Source organism: Mobula birostris, chromosome 27 (assembly GCF_030028105.1).
Source record: "Mobula birostris isolate sMobBir1 chromosome 27, sMobBir1.hap1, whole genome shotgun sequence".
NCBI lineage: Eukaryota > Metazoa > Chordata > Chondrichthyes > Myliobatiformes > Myliobatidae > Mobula > Mobula birostris.
The window spans coordinates 25,785,575-25,799,778 of NC_092396.1; the positions used below are offsets into that span (position 1 = coordinate 25,785,575).

At 45.3% G+C, this 14,204-nt stretch overlaps 1 protein-coding gene across 5 annotated transcripts in view; it reads right to left on the minus strand.

The window, feature by feature from the left end:
• LOC140188792 (forkhead-associated domain-containing protein 1-like) overlaps positions 1 to 14,204 on the minus strand; it is a 149,224-nt gene that overhangs the window by 25,173 nt on the left and 109,847 nt on the right. For all 5 annotated transcript variants that reach the window (XM_072245436.1, XM_072245438.1, XM_072245439.1 and 2 more), the window contains one exon: positions 2,933 to 3,028. In XM_072245436.1, the coding sequence (XP_072101537.1) occupies positions 2,933 to 3,028 (96 nt within the window). The remainder of the gene's footprint in view (positions 1 to 2,932; positions 3,029 to 14,204) is intronic.

Below are 14,204 nucleotides of genomic sequence, written 5' to 3' on the forward strand. Positions count from 1 at the left end.
AGCGCTGCTGCAAGAAAGGACCCTCCATTATCGAGGACTGCCACCATCCAGGCCATGCTCTCTTCTCACTGCGGCCATCAGGAAGGTTCAGGACCCTTGAGTCCCACACCACCAGTTTCAGCACAGTTATTATCCTTCAACCATCAGCTTCCTTTACCCTGTTCCCTCTGTGCTGCACAGTAACTGAAATGCTCCCCCGCACCAAGCCTTTGTTGCTATGCAGCTGGGACTTTCTTTTATATAAAGTGACGTGCAGTTTTCAGGCCGTGTAAAAATTTCCTGCTCAGAGCAATGGCTGGTCTGTGCATATGTAAAAAAAATCGGAGAGAAACCTGCTCTTGAACCGGTGGGGATAACTTTACTCAATTCAACACTGAACTGATTCACAAGGTATGGAACCACTCCCAAGGACCCTGCAACTCATGTTCTCAGTATCATTTATTTTATTACTTTGCATTTGCCCATTTGGTCTTTTGTTTTGCACATTGGTTGCTTGTCAGTCTTGGCTTGTGTGTAGTTTTTCACTGATTCTATCGTATTCCTTTATTTTACTGTGAAAATACCTGCAAGAAAATGAATCTCAGAGTGGAAAATGGTGACAGACCCTGATAATAAATTTACTTTGAACTTTGAGTGGCCAGCTACATGGATAGCTGGTGTTGAGATCTAAGAAGCAACCAGAAAGGCTTGGGGAACGTTGGCCTTGATCCTGTGGGGATAGGTCAAGGATTTTGATAGGTTCTGTTGGATACTGATTCACATAATGATTGGTGAGCTACATGGGTCAAGTTGTGACTAGAGGTTGCTCAAACGTGACATTTGTAATCACGTGTTTTGAAAGTTGAAGTGTGATGCCATTCAGCTGATAAACCTGTTAGGAGGAACTTATTTCATATGCAGAACAAGAGCCCACAAACTGCAGGTGAGATAATACGGAAGCAGAATTATGAAGGTCTTTACTTGTGGCAATCTGGAATTCTCTCCTCCAGATGGACGTAGGCGTTGCAGCAATTGAAATGTTCCTGAGTGAGATGGAGATTCTTTATGATTACGATGGTAGGATTAGGATATTGGTAGCTCAGGCTGAGGTGTTTGATATTGCAATGTTTGCCGAGCTTCAGATTTGAAGGCCCCAAGAGACTGTCATCTTCTACTCTATATCATGAGAATATATCTCCTCCCTGTAAGGGCAAGGAGAGGCCCACATTCTCACATTTTCCCAAGAACCTGTCAATACTTCATGCAAGCCGTCGATGATGGAAAATATCTTGCTTGGGGTGAACAGTGGAGGTGTGAGGCTTGGATAAACATTTTGTACTTTTGTCTGATTTTCACTGCAGACCACACAGAAATCTAAGGAAACTTCTGCACCTATGATAGATTTTCAAGGGAACCTACAATGAGCGTGAGGGTGATGGAAATGGTGTTTTAATAATCTGCTGAAAGAGGTGGTTATTATTATAATGTCCAGAAGGAGGTGGTCTTAAAGAAGGTTCTTGTCTCACTAAAGCTGATTCTATTTTTTTTAAATAAGGTTATTAATGTGATTTCCTTATTCCTTTTAAGGACAAATTGTAAAAAAAATGCTTCAGTAAGAGGTTGTGGGCTACTGCAGCTGCAAAAACAGCGAAGTCTAAATGGACTCTCTAGTGCACTTCAAGGATACACTGTACTGCCAGTGGTTTTTTGCTTTCTCAAGTGGAAGCAAAAGATTCCACGGCGCCATTTCAAAAAAGAAATAAGCGAGCTATCTCTGGTGTTTCAGCAATAGTTACGCCTCATCGGGATCATCAAAAAGCAGGTCAACTGGTCATTATCACATTACTGTTTATAGAGCCTGCTGAACCATCTGTATTGTAGAAACACCTCATTGCTTCTAAAGTAATGAAAGATGAGATAGGTCTTCATGTCTCTTTCATTTGTATGTGATATTCACTGGCAAGTGAAGGCGGGAGGAGAAGATGGTGGTGCGACGCAGCACACGCAGCTCTCCAGTGAAATTATATCGTATTTGTAAGTAGGATGCCGTGCACAATTCTGATTTGATGGAGACAGACGTGAAAAGCAGAGGAACATCTGGAGAAATTTCTGAAATGCCCGCTTTGCTGCCGCTGCTACTGTGCGATTGAGAATCTCCGGAGGGAAGGCCCCAAAATCCCCGGCTTTGCCTGCTGCTGGCGACCGAGGCTGAGGTCGAAGCGTTTGGCAGAGATGGTGCTCGGTACTTGGTGTTGGAGGGCTGATCGGAGCTCGAAGTTTTCGGACGACTCAGAGTCGGACTATGGTCGGGCATGGCAGGGAGAGTTTTCTTCCTTCTCCCGTCTGCGTGAGATGTGAGACTTTTGAGAGATTTGAACTTTTTTTTACTGTGTCCATGGCCTGTTCTACATCAAGTCATGGTATTGTTGCACTGTTGTAACTATATGTTATAATTATGTGGTTTTTGTTAGTTTTTCGGTCTTAGTCTGTCCTGTGTTTCTGTGATATCACACCGGAGGAATATTGTATCATTTCTTAATGCATGCATTACTAAATGACAATAAAAGAGGACTGCGTGTCCTCATATTCTAATCTAATCTAATCTAGTATCATTGTCATAGAATTCTCCCAAAGTGCTCCTGAGGAGGGGTGGCAGTGACACTGGATCCACACGGCAAGGTCACTGATAAACTTGGAGGAGCAAATGTCAAATTTCCTTTTCAGATCGGATGCCGTCAAGTGGAACAGCATCTCATGCTAGTATAGACGCATAAACGCATCATTTCAGGATTGGGGCTGTGGCCGGGAGGGAGGACGGCCACACTGCAGGATTGTCACCCACTCAGAGCCAACCTTACAGTACAATTCACCAACCACACAATGCAACAAAAAAGGAGCTTAATTTTGAGAAAACACAGCTTCATGAAACAGAATAAGATAGATTTCTACATACAGTCCTCTCGCTGAGGTCCAGGGTCTCGGACATTTCCAGCAATGAAGTCCTCTCGATGGAAGCATTAGAAAGAGCAAAGGATTCACCTTGATACTTCTATAATGGAGAGAGGAAGAGTGACACATGTGAGTTTTACAGAGGACTGTATGCCACCTGCAACACATCCTGGCAATAAACCCTTTTATTCCTTGCTTGCTCATCTAGTCGTCTATTTTCCCAAGAGCTGTTCACCTAATGAACTCCAACTCTGCGTAGTGTTCAGGGACAAGGATGTTGCCAGGACTTCTGGATCTGAGTAGAGGGTATGATTGAATAGGTAAGGGCTTTATTCCTAGGAGCGCAGGAGAGTGAGGTCTTATGGAGTTACGGGGGTGGGGTACAGAAAGGGTGAATTGATACGGTCTTTTCCCCTCAGGTTGAGTGAGACTAGAATTGGAGGTCATAGGTTGAGGGTAAATGGTGAAATATTTAAGGGGAATCTGAGGGGGAAGTATTTCACTCAGAGGGTGGTGTGAGGAAGGGGCAGAATGAGTTGCCAGCATAAATAGGAGATGTGCATCCACTGCAATGTTTAAGGGAAGTTTGGATAGGTACGTGGAAGAAAGATGTATGGAGAGCTAACATCCAGGTGCAAGTATATGGGACTAAGCAGAAACCAGGCTGGCACAGACTAGATGGGCCAAAGGGCCTGTTTCTGTGCTGTTGTGTTCTCTGACTCTATGAAAAAAAAGATCCCCGGATTTCCTAATTAAATCTAAAGACCGTACTGTAACTGGTCTGTAATGTCGGTGATGGAGATGTGAGGAATTTCCAGCATTGTCAAACATTTCTTTCATCAGGTGGATGCTGAGTAGGTGGAAAAAAAGAGGAATTATGACCTGAAACTGAGGCGGAGAACAGTTTCAAACCTACGTAGATACCAGAGACTGCAGACTGCAGGATCGAGAGCAAAAAATAAAGTTGCTGCAGGAACTCAGTGGCACAGGCAGCATCAGTGGAGAGAAAGGGGTGGCCAACGTTTGCAGGTCTTTCACTTCATAGGCACGATAGGACAAAAAAGCCCCTTGATTCCCGATTACTAAAATACGTCCCAAGAGTTCCCCTGGTGTGGCTTAGTGATGTGCAGCCTCTGTTGCCCCCATATTCATCACTAGCAACGATGAGATGGTCTACAGAGAGGAGGTGGAACAACTCGAGGCCTGGTGCCAGGCAAATGTCAACACGACAAAGGAGATGGTTATCAGCATCAGAAGAATTCACACCATTCACACCCATCTTTACAAAGGTGGCGCTGCATCGGAAATTGTGAGCAGTTTCAAACCCTTGCGAATGCATATCTTGCACAAGCTCTTATGGTCGCTAGAACAAACCCGACATAATCAAGAAAGGTCACCAATGCCTTTACTTTCGGAGGGGGCTGAAGAGAGTGGGACGATGCACAGCCATATTCTTGAATCTCTACAGATGTGCAGTAGAGAGCATCCTAATGTGCTCTGTATGGTTTGGAAACTGCCCTGTGGTGGGCAGGAAGACCCTACAATGGGTAGTCAAAACAGCCCAACACGTCACTGGCACCAACCTATCTACCATCAAGGACATTTATACAGAAAGGTGCCAGAGGGAGGGCAGCAATATTTATCAATTTATTTAGAGAGACAGTGCAGGCAAGACCTTCCAGTCCAACAACCCACCTATTTAACATTAGCCTAATCACAGGACAATTACAATGACCAATTAACCTACTCATCGGTACGTCTTTGGACTTTGGGAGGAAACTGGAGCACACGGAGGAAACCCACGTGGTCATGGGTAGAACGTACAAACTCCTTGCAGGCATCACCAGAATCGAACTCTGAACTCCGACTCCCCAAGCTGCAATAATGTTCTGTTACCGTGGTTTCCCTTCATGAAGGATTCCCACCCACCCTGCTCATGGGCTGTTTGTCCCACTCCCATTGGAGAGGAGGCTACGTAGCATCCAAGGCAGGACCACCAGACTCAAAAAAAAGTTACTTTCTCCAAGCAGTAAGGCTAATCAACACCTCCACCCGCTAACCCATTCCACCACACCTCTACCACCAATACTTTATTATTTCCTGTCAGAATCACCGTATGATTAGACACTTCAGTATCTAGTATCACTTCATGTACATTCAGTTGATCTATGTGTGTAATTTATATTATATATTTACTGTATATTGATAGTGTTTTTATATTATAGTGTTCTTTGCCTTATTGTGTTTATTTTTGTGCTGCATTGAACCTGGAGTTACAATTATTTTGCTCTCCCTTACACTTGTGTCCTGGAAATGACGCTAAACAGTCTTGAATCAGTAGCTCTGAGATTATGCCGTCATGGCCAGCACCTTGAAGGGAGCTCCCACTCTGACGCCTTCAGTTGCCCAGAAGCACAAGAGTTGTTGGCTGAAGCTGAAGGACACCACCATAGTCCCAGGCCTCATCCTCGGCCCTGGTAAACAGGTACAGATGTGGGGAGGAGCATGAGGCCATGTGGAGGATTGCCAACTCTGATTGCCTGTGACACTGGAAAATCACCACGTACTTCCTCTTCCAACTCTGCTGACTCTGCCCTCACGCTTTTAGGCACTGAACTGTTTCAGGAAGATGACTCACTGCCGTCATCTCAAGGATAACTGGGGTTAGGCAATAACTTTTGGCCTCAGCAATGATTACTACATCCTAAAATAATGAATGACTTAAACAAATATTTTGCCATCTTTCCTTGCCTCGGAAATGAACAAAGTCTTTGTAAATTATTTATGATTAATAATGACCAATCAAAACACTCTTTTTTAACTGTAAGCTCCCAAATAGCCAACACAAACCCATCTCCAATAAGCAATGGGCTGAGATGCAATTTAAGATTACAGACTTGCAATTTTAAAAAAAATGTCCCTAGGACGCTTCTTCCAGCTGACTTACTGAGACAATTGGCAGATTAATTTATCCTGAATAGCTGAACCCAACGCCACCCATCTGCTCATTGTAGAGGAAGGTTTTCTGCCTCAAAGTCACAAAGTTGTGGGGGCAATAACTTCTAATCTAGGCAGCAATTTAGCTACAGGTTTCTGGCAGCAATGAGAAATTTCTCAGTTGTGCAGGTGGGGACAATAAGATGAGGCATTAATCAAGGATGATTCTATTCAAATTCACTTTGTCAACACTGGCCTCTGCTGAAAAGTGAGCTAACTAGTCATCCTTGTCTGTGAGGAAGATTCCTACTGCTGCCACAATGGTGACATTTCCCTGAAATTCAGTTGAGCTTGGTGGTAATGGAAAGGATCTGTGAGTGAATAGATTGGTGGGTCAGTGGGCGAATGGCTGACGGAGAAACTCAGCCAAGTCAGTCAGCATCTGCGGAGGCAAAATGGACAGGTGACATTCCGGGTTGAGACCCTACTGTGAACATTTGCATGTCCATTTCCCCCCGCGGATGTTGTCTGCCCCATTGAGTTTCTCCAGCAGATAGTTTTTAGTTCCAGATTTCAGTGACTGCTATTTCTTTGTCACCGTTATGTAGATTATTTACAGATGGATGTGTGACTAGTATTCCAAGGGGGATGAGGGTAGGGGTTGATACTTTTGCTGGAGGAGTTCTGGTTGGGGGAGGGAAAGAATGGCTAGGAGTTTCAGTGTGGGTGGGAGATAGTTTAGGGGATCATGGAAGTTGAAGGTAATTCAGTAACTGGGCAGATATCCCAGAAGGTGCAGGGGTGTTGAGAAAGCAGGGATTCTGCATAAGGAGTTGGACTGATTAGGAGATTGGGCAAAGAAATGGCAAATTAATATAGTATAGGGAAGTGTGTGGTCAGGCACTTTGGTAGAAGGAATAAAGGTGTGGATTATTTTCTAAATGGAGATAAAATTCAAAAATCAGGGGTGCAAGGGACTTGGGTTCCTTAAAGCAGGGAGTCCGAAGCTTTTTTATGCCGTGGAGCCTCAGCATTCACCGAGGGGGTCTGTGAACTCCGGGTTGGGAGTCCCTGCCCTGAAGGTTAATTTACAGGTTGAGTTGGTGGTAAGGAAGGCGAATGCAATGTTAGTATTCATTTCGAGAGGACGAGAATATAAAAGCAGCGACGTAATGCTAAGGCTTTGTAAGGCACTGGTCAGACCACACTTGGAGTATTGTGAGCAGTTTTAAACCCCTTTTCTAAGAAAAGATTTATTTATTTAGTTTGCTATACAGTGCAGAGTAGGCCCTTCCGGACCTTTGAGCCATGTTGCCCTGGCAACCCCAATTAACCGTATCCTAATCACGGGACAACGTACAATGAGCAACTAACCTACCCGGTATGTCTTTGGACTGTGGGAGGAAACCAGAGCACACAGGGAAAACTTGTGCATTCCATAGGGTGGACATATGGGCTGATCTCCGAACTTTGACACACCAAACTGTAATAGTATTGCGTTAACCACTACGATAACATGGCACCCAAAATGCTGGCATTGGAAAGGGTCCAAAGGTGTTTTATAGGAATGATCCCAGGAATAACAGAATTAATGTATGAGGAGAATTTGATGGCTCTGGGCCTACACTGTCTGGAGTTTATAAGAACGAGAGAGGATCTCGTTGAAATCTATCAAATATTGAAAGGCCTAGATAGAATGGATGCGGAGAGAATGATTCCCATAGCGGGGAGTGCAGGACCAGCGGGCACAGCCTCAAAACAGAGGGATGTAATTTAGAACAGAAATGAGGAGGAATTTCTTTAGCCAGGGGGTTGTGAATCTGTGGGATTCACTGCCACATATGGCTGTGGAGGCCAAGACATTGATATTTAAAGTGGAAGTTGACAGTTTCTTGATTAGTCAGGGTGTCAAAGGCAGGAGAATGGGGTTGAGAAGGATAACAAATCATCCATGATGGAAGGGCAGAGCAGACCTAATTGCCCTGATTCTGCTCCTAAGTCTTATGGTCGTATGATTCTGCACTGGGAGACCAGCACTGCCTGATGACGGTAACTCTCGGGACTATTCAGTCCAGCTTCTCCCTCAATGCGCTGCACAAAGTAACATCATCCTGTGTGCCCCTGACTTGGAAATCTCATTCAAAGCAGCAAAATGGCAGGGCAGTCGATGCTGCTGCCTCAGAGCTCCAGCGACCCAAGTTCGAAGCTGACCATTGGTGCTTTCTGTGTGGAGTTCGCACGTTTGCTCAGTGGGTGTCTGGTGTCCTTCCACAGTCCAAAGATAGGTTGGTGGATTAACTGGCGACTGAAAACAAATCTTTAATGTAGTTGAATGGTAAAAAGAATAAAACGGAAAATTTTGGATATGGATGTGAGAGAGTAAACTTCGTAGTTACCAGGAAAGAAGGAAGTGGGGAATGGGGCCAATGGGAGAGCTCACTTTTGACCTGGCATAGAGCTGATGTACCGAGTGGCCTTTCCCTTTGTTGTCAGTGTGACCTGACTACAGTACAAAGGGACAGAAGTTCTCAAGACCAAAAAAAAATGCCCTAGGCTTGATGGACTATGGCTTGGGAGTAGCAAATTCAAACTTGAATCAGTGGGGGTTATGGGCTTGAAACTGGAGCACAAAGTCAACTTCACCGCAACAGTGATGGTGTGCCACCTCACCAGGTATGGCGAACGTCACAGAACCAGGCAGTCGAATTTTGGATACATTGCTACTTCTGGAATTTTGCTGTGCTGCCACACATTAACACCCGTTACATCTCACATGAGCTTTGTTTCAGGAGGCTGAGAGGCAGCGTAATTCAAGGCATGTCTATCGTTGAGCAGAGACCGTGACTCCTGTCCAGGATGCAGGGTTTCCATTCTATAGGTGGGCTGGGAATATTCTCTCTAGAGCAGAGAAGGTTGCTGGATAGTGTGCCAATTCAAACTCATCGAGGCTCTTAGCTAAGTGAATAATGAGAAAATGCATCTTATGCAGAAGGTGGCAAACCACAAAATGCAGATATAAGATGATCAGGAAAAAGATTCAGGGTGACAAATTTCTTCATGTAGCAAGGAAACTTAACTACTGTTGAAGCAATGAGGTGCCATTTTCAAGAGAGAATGTCAGAGCAATGGGGAAAGTGGGGAATGGGATGCCGGATTGCTTCCACTGACAGCTGGCAAGGGCTACAGAGGTCAATGGCCCCTTCCTCTGCTTCATAGATCTGATCTGTGCTGAGCTGTTGCACTGTTAGTGCACAGTACCAGATGCAAACATAAAAACAACATGGGAACACTAGGCCCCGAAGAAGCACTTTCCTGAGGAGCTTTAAGCCCAGTGGGACATGAGCGACTGAAGATTAATTGATAGATACAACAAACAGTTAGGCAGATGAATGGTATATTGGCCTCTTATTGCAAGAGAAAGTGAGTACAAGAATACTCAGTTATATTAGAGACCTTGTGAGGCTGCCCTAAGAATAAAGAACCTTCTTACCAATGAGAGGCCGTAGTTAAGGACAGGTGGATCTCAGCAGATCACCAGATTGACTCCCGGGATGGGGCACTTGCTCTCTGAGGAGATCTTACGCAGGCTAGAGGTTAGAAGCGATCTCATTAAAAAGTCATAATTCTTAACAGAGCTTGGCATGCCCGACGTAAGGCTGTTGCTTCCTTTAGTTTTGGTATCATGTCTTAACAAGTAATGACACAAGTCTAAAATGTAAGGTTGATGCAAACATGATGCAAAATGCAAATATATAAGCCCCAGGATATTAACACAGTAAATTTAAATCCAGTCAAACACATTATCACTAGGGTGGATAGCTAATTAACTACAAATATACTCTATTAGTGTAAAAGTAAGTACCAGCTAAATTTATTGTGACATTCAGCTAATCCTTTTACCTTTTAATCCCATTTACAGACAATATAGATGAGCTTCACTGGTCCTAATTAACCTTGTGCGAAGCAAACTTTTTATTTTTTGCTGTGTTTTTATAAGCCTGCAGTTTATTATATCTTTCCAAAACAATATGCAGCTCTGTAAATTATATTATGTACCGGAACGTCTGGCTTTGTCAACGCTCTAATTCCCTGCCATCTGCTTTGACATCAGCTTGTAAATCACGCCCCCTTGTGGTTAAGTGGTGATTACCAAAAGAGGTACTGAAGTGGGAGGGATGAAGAAAAATCCAACCTCAGTAACATACAACATTTGCAAGAGAAAATACAAAATGGGGAAGCTGCCTGCTGTGAAGGGTAGAAGAAAGCCAATCAGAGCAAACTCCAGGTTTTATTTAGAGAAAATTATTTGTTTTCAAATTATGATTTTCAGAAATGTTCCAAAGTGTTTCATAAGACATCACTGTTAGAGAGAATATCTGGTGGCTACTTTATACATGCACTATCAAGAAGTACCAGTGTTTTTGAAAACTCAGGTAGAGGCAGTATCCATGTGATGAAGTATACGGGTGATACAGGGAGTGTTTCAGGTGCTGCACAGGGAGAGCTGTACGATGATCAAAGTAACACACAGGCAGTTGTATTTGATAATGAATGTGTGGCGCAGGCAGTGCGTGATGTACTATGTGGCGGGGGCCGAAATGAGTAAGCAGGGTGTTATACGGGGGGGGGGCGGGGGCTGTGTGTAGGTCGTTCTGTGTACTCAGCTTAATGTTGCAAAAGGGAGCAGTGAATAGCACCCAGTATGCTGTATAAGGGGAACAGTGTCTAGTGAGCTGTGAGTTACAGAGGAAAAGTTATATATTCTCAGTAGTCTGCTGCAAGGGGTGGGGGGGGTAACTGCAAACAGCTATTGCACACTGGAAATGTATATTGTGGGCAGTGGGGTACAGAGGGAAAGTTATATATTTTCAGTCGCCTGCTGAAAGGGGTAATTGCAAATAGCAGTGTTGCACATTGTAATTGTATATAAGACCATGAGATACAGGAGCAGAGTTAGGCCATTTGGCCCAGCAAGTCCATCTTATCATGGCTGATCCATTTTCCCTCTCAGTCCCAATCTCTTGCCTTCTTCCTCGTATCCCTTCATGCCCTGACCAATCAAGAATCTATCGATCTCTGCCTTAAGAAAAAGGCATCCGTTAGTCTTGCAAGACCATGGATCTGTGCCTAGAAAGTCTTCACTCTCCAGGGCGCAGGCCTGGGCGAGGTTGTATGGAAGACCAGCAGTTGCCCATGCTGCAAGTCTCCCCTCTCCACGACACCGATGTTGTCCAAGGGAAGGGCAAGGGCCGATACAGCTTGGCACCAGTGTCGTCGCAGAGCAATGTGTGATTAAGTGCCTTGCTCAAGGACACAACACGCTGCCACGGCTGGGGCTCAAACTCACAACCTTCAGGTCGCTAGTCGAATGCCTTAACCACTTGGCCAAGTGCCCGACCTCTGCCTGAAATATACATAAAGACTAGGCCTCCACAGTTGCCTGTGACAATGAATTCCACAGATTCACCACACTCTGGCTAAACAAACTCCTCCTCAGCTCTGTTCTAAAAGGATGCCCTTCTATTCTGAGGTTGTGTCCTCTGGTCTTAGACTCTCCCACCGTAAGAATCATCCTATTCACATCCAACCTATCAAGGCCTTTCACCATTTGATAGGATTCAATTATGTCACCCCTCATTCTTCTGAATTCCAATCTTCATATGACGTGTCATTTAATCCTGGAATAATTTTCGTGAACCTCCTTTGAATCTTCTCCAGTTTCAGCTCATCCTTTCTAAGATAAGGGGCCCAAAACTGCTCACAATATTCCAAGCGAGGCCTCACCAATGCTTTATAAAGTTTCAACATTACATCCTCCTTTTATATTCTAGTCCTCTTGAAATGAATGCTAACATTACATTTACCTTCCTCACCAGACTCAACCTTGCAAATTAACCTTTTGGGAATCCTGCACATGCACTCCCAAATCCCTTTGTGCCTCAGATTTTTGTACTTTTTCTCCATTTAGAAAATGTCAACCCTTTCAGTTCTTCTACCAAAGTGCATGACCATACACGTCCCGACATTGTATTCCATCTGCAACTTCATTACACATTCTGTCTAAGCCCTTCTGTAGCCTCTCTACTTCCTCAAAACTACCTGCCCCTCCACCTATCTTTGTATCGTCTGCAAACTTTGCAACAAAGCCATCAATTCCATGTGGTGGGCATTGTGTTGCACTGGGAGAACTACAACAGCAAGCAGAGTGTAGCAACACTTACAGTACCTGCTCAGCAGGTCGGGCAGCATCAGTGGAAACGATGAGTCGACATTTCGGGCCGGAACCCTTAGTCAGGACTGAAGAAGGAAGGAGGTGGAAGGATTTGAAGAATGCTTGTAGGTTCAGTTGAAAGGCCAGTAATTTGAAAGACAAAGGGGTGGGGGGGGGGAAGCATCGACGTCATAGGCAGGAAAACAATGGGTAGTAGAAGGAGGAGGCGGAACCATGAGGGAGGTGATATGCAGCAGGGGGAGGGGGCAGAGTGAAATAGGGATAGAGGAAGGGAGGGGGAGGGAATTACCGGAAGTTGGAGAATTCTATGTTCATACCAAGGGGCTGGAGACTACCTAGACGGTATATGAGGTGTTGCTCCTCCAACCTGAGTTTAGCCTCATCATGGCAGTAGAGGAGGCCATGTATGGACATATCTGAATGGGAATGGGAAGCAGAGTTGAAGTGGGTGGCTACCAGGAGATCCTGTCAGTTTTGGCGGACGGAGCGGACGTGCTCGACGAAGCGGTCCCCCGATCTGCGTCGGGATTCACCGATGTAGAGGAGGCCGCACCGGGATCACCGGATGCAATAGATGACCCCAACAGACTCACAAGTGAAGTGTTGTCTCATCTGGAAGGACTATTTGGGGCCCTGAATGGTGGCAAGAGAGGAGGAGTAGGGACAGGTGTAGCACTTACGCTTACAGGGATCAGTGCCGGGTGGGAGATCAGTGGGGATGGACGTGTGGATCAGGGAGTCGTGGAGGGACTGAGCATAGAGTGTAGCACAGGTGAGATGTTTAAAGTGAGCACTATGTTGCACGGACACAAAGTGTTTGGTGAGAAATGCATTGCACAAGAGCAGCTGTCAGTAGTGAGCAGTGCATGGCACAAGGGAGGTTTGTATAGTGAAAATTGGAGTATAGAGTGGTGATGTACAGGGGTTCTGTATGTACTGAGTGTGAAGTTTGGTTTCAGGAATGATGCAGCACAGTGCATTACACAGAATGTTCAACAGGTGCCCCCTTTACGAGTAAGTATTACATTGATCTCCCCATCCTTTTACCCCTTCTAGCAAATGCAGGAGTGTTCTTTTCTCCAAGCCAAAAAGAAAAGCTCCTGGAGGAGCTGAACAGTTCAGACAACATCTGTAAGAGAGAAATGGATAGCCAGCATTTTGGGTCGAGATCCTTTCATCTGACTGGAAGAGTGGAGGTGAGACAGCCAACATAGACTGGTGGGGACGGGGCGGGGGGTGTGGTGCGAGGGTTGCCGACAGGTGGATCCAGGTGAGGAGATAAATGTCTTCCACACCTCACTCCCGCAAATGACTCCATTAGCCCCTCCTCAGTTGACTGTGAATTCCCCTCCACGGATACTGCCCGACCTGCGGAGTTCCTCCAAAAACTCCCCTGTTGCTCCAGATTCCAGATCTGCATGCCCTTGTACCTTCGTTCTGCTCTCCTTCCCTTTCCACTGTCAGTGACTGTCTACCTGCCCAGCTGATCCTCACACCACCTCACTCCCACACCTGTTGAAGGTTTTGCAAGGAAGCACATAGTTATTGTGGAACTCAGCCACCCACAGCAGAATGCACACTGTGTCACGTTGATAGCTCTCGCACAGGGAGGCCTGACTCAGCAAACTGGAAGCAGATTCTGCCAAGGTTCCAGCTCTCCGGTGCTGTCCGTGAGAGATAAGGAAGCGAATGTCGTATGTGAGTAAAAATGTGCTTTGCTGTGCTCCATTGCTAAACATAAGAGCATAAGATATAGGAGCAGAATTAGGCCATTTGCACCATTGAGTCTACTCCATCATGGCTGACCCAATTTTCTTCTCAGTCCCAATCTCCTGCCTTCTCCCTGTATCCCGTCATGCCCTGACCAATCAAGAATCTATCATCCTCAGCCTTAAATACACATGAAGACTTGGCCTCCACAGCTACCTGTGGCAAAGAATTAATTCTACACATTCACCACTGACTGGCTAACGAAATTCCTCCTCATCTCCGTTCTAAAAGGACACCACTCTACTCTGAGGCTGTGTCCTCTGGTCTTAGACTCTCCCACCATAGGAAACATCCTCTCCACATCCACTCTATCAAGGCCTTTCACCATTCGATAGGT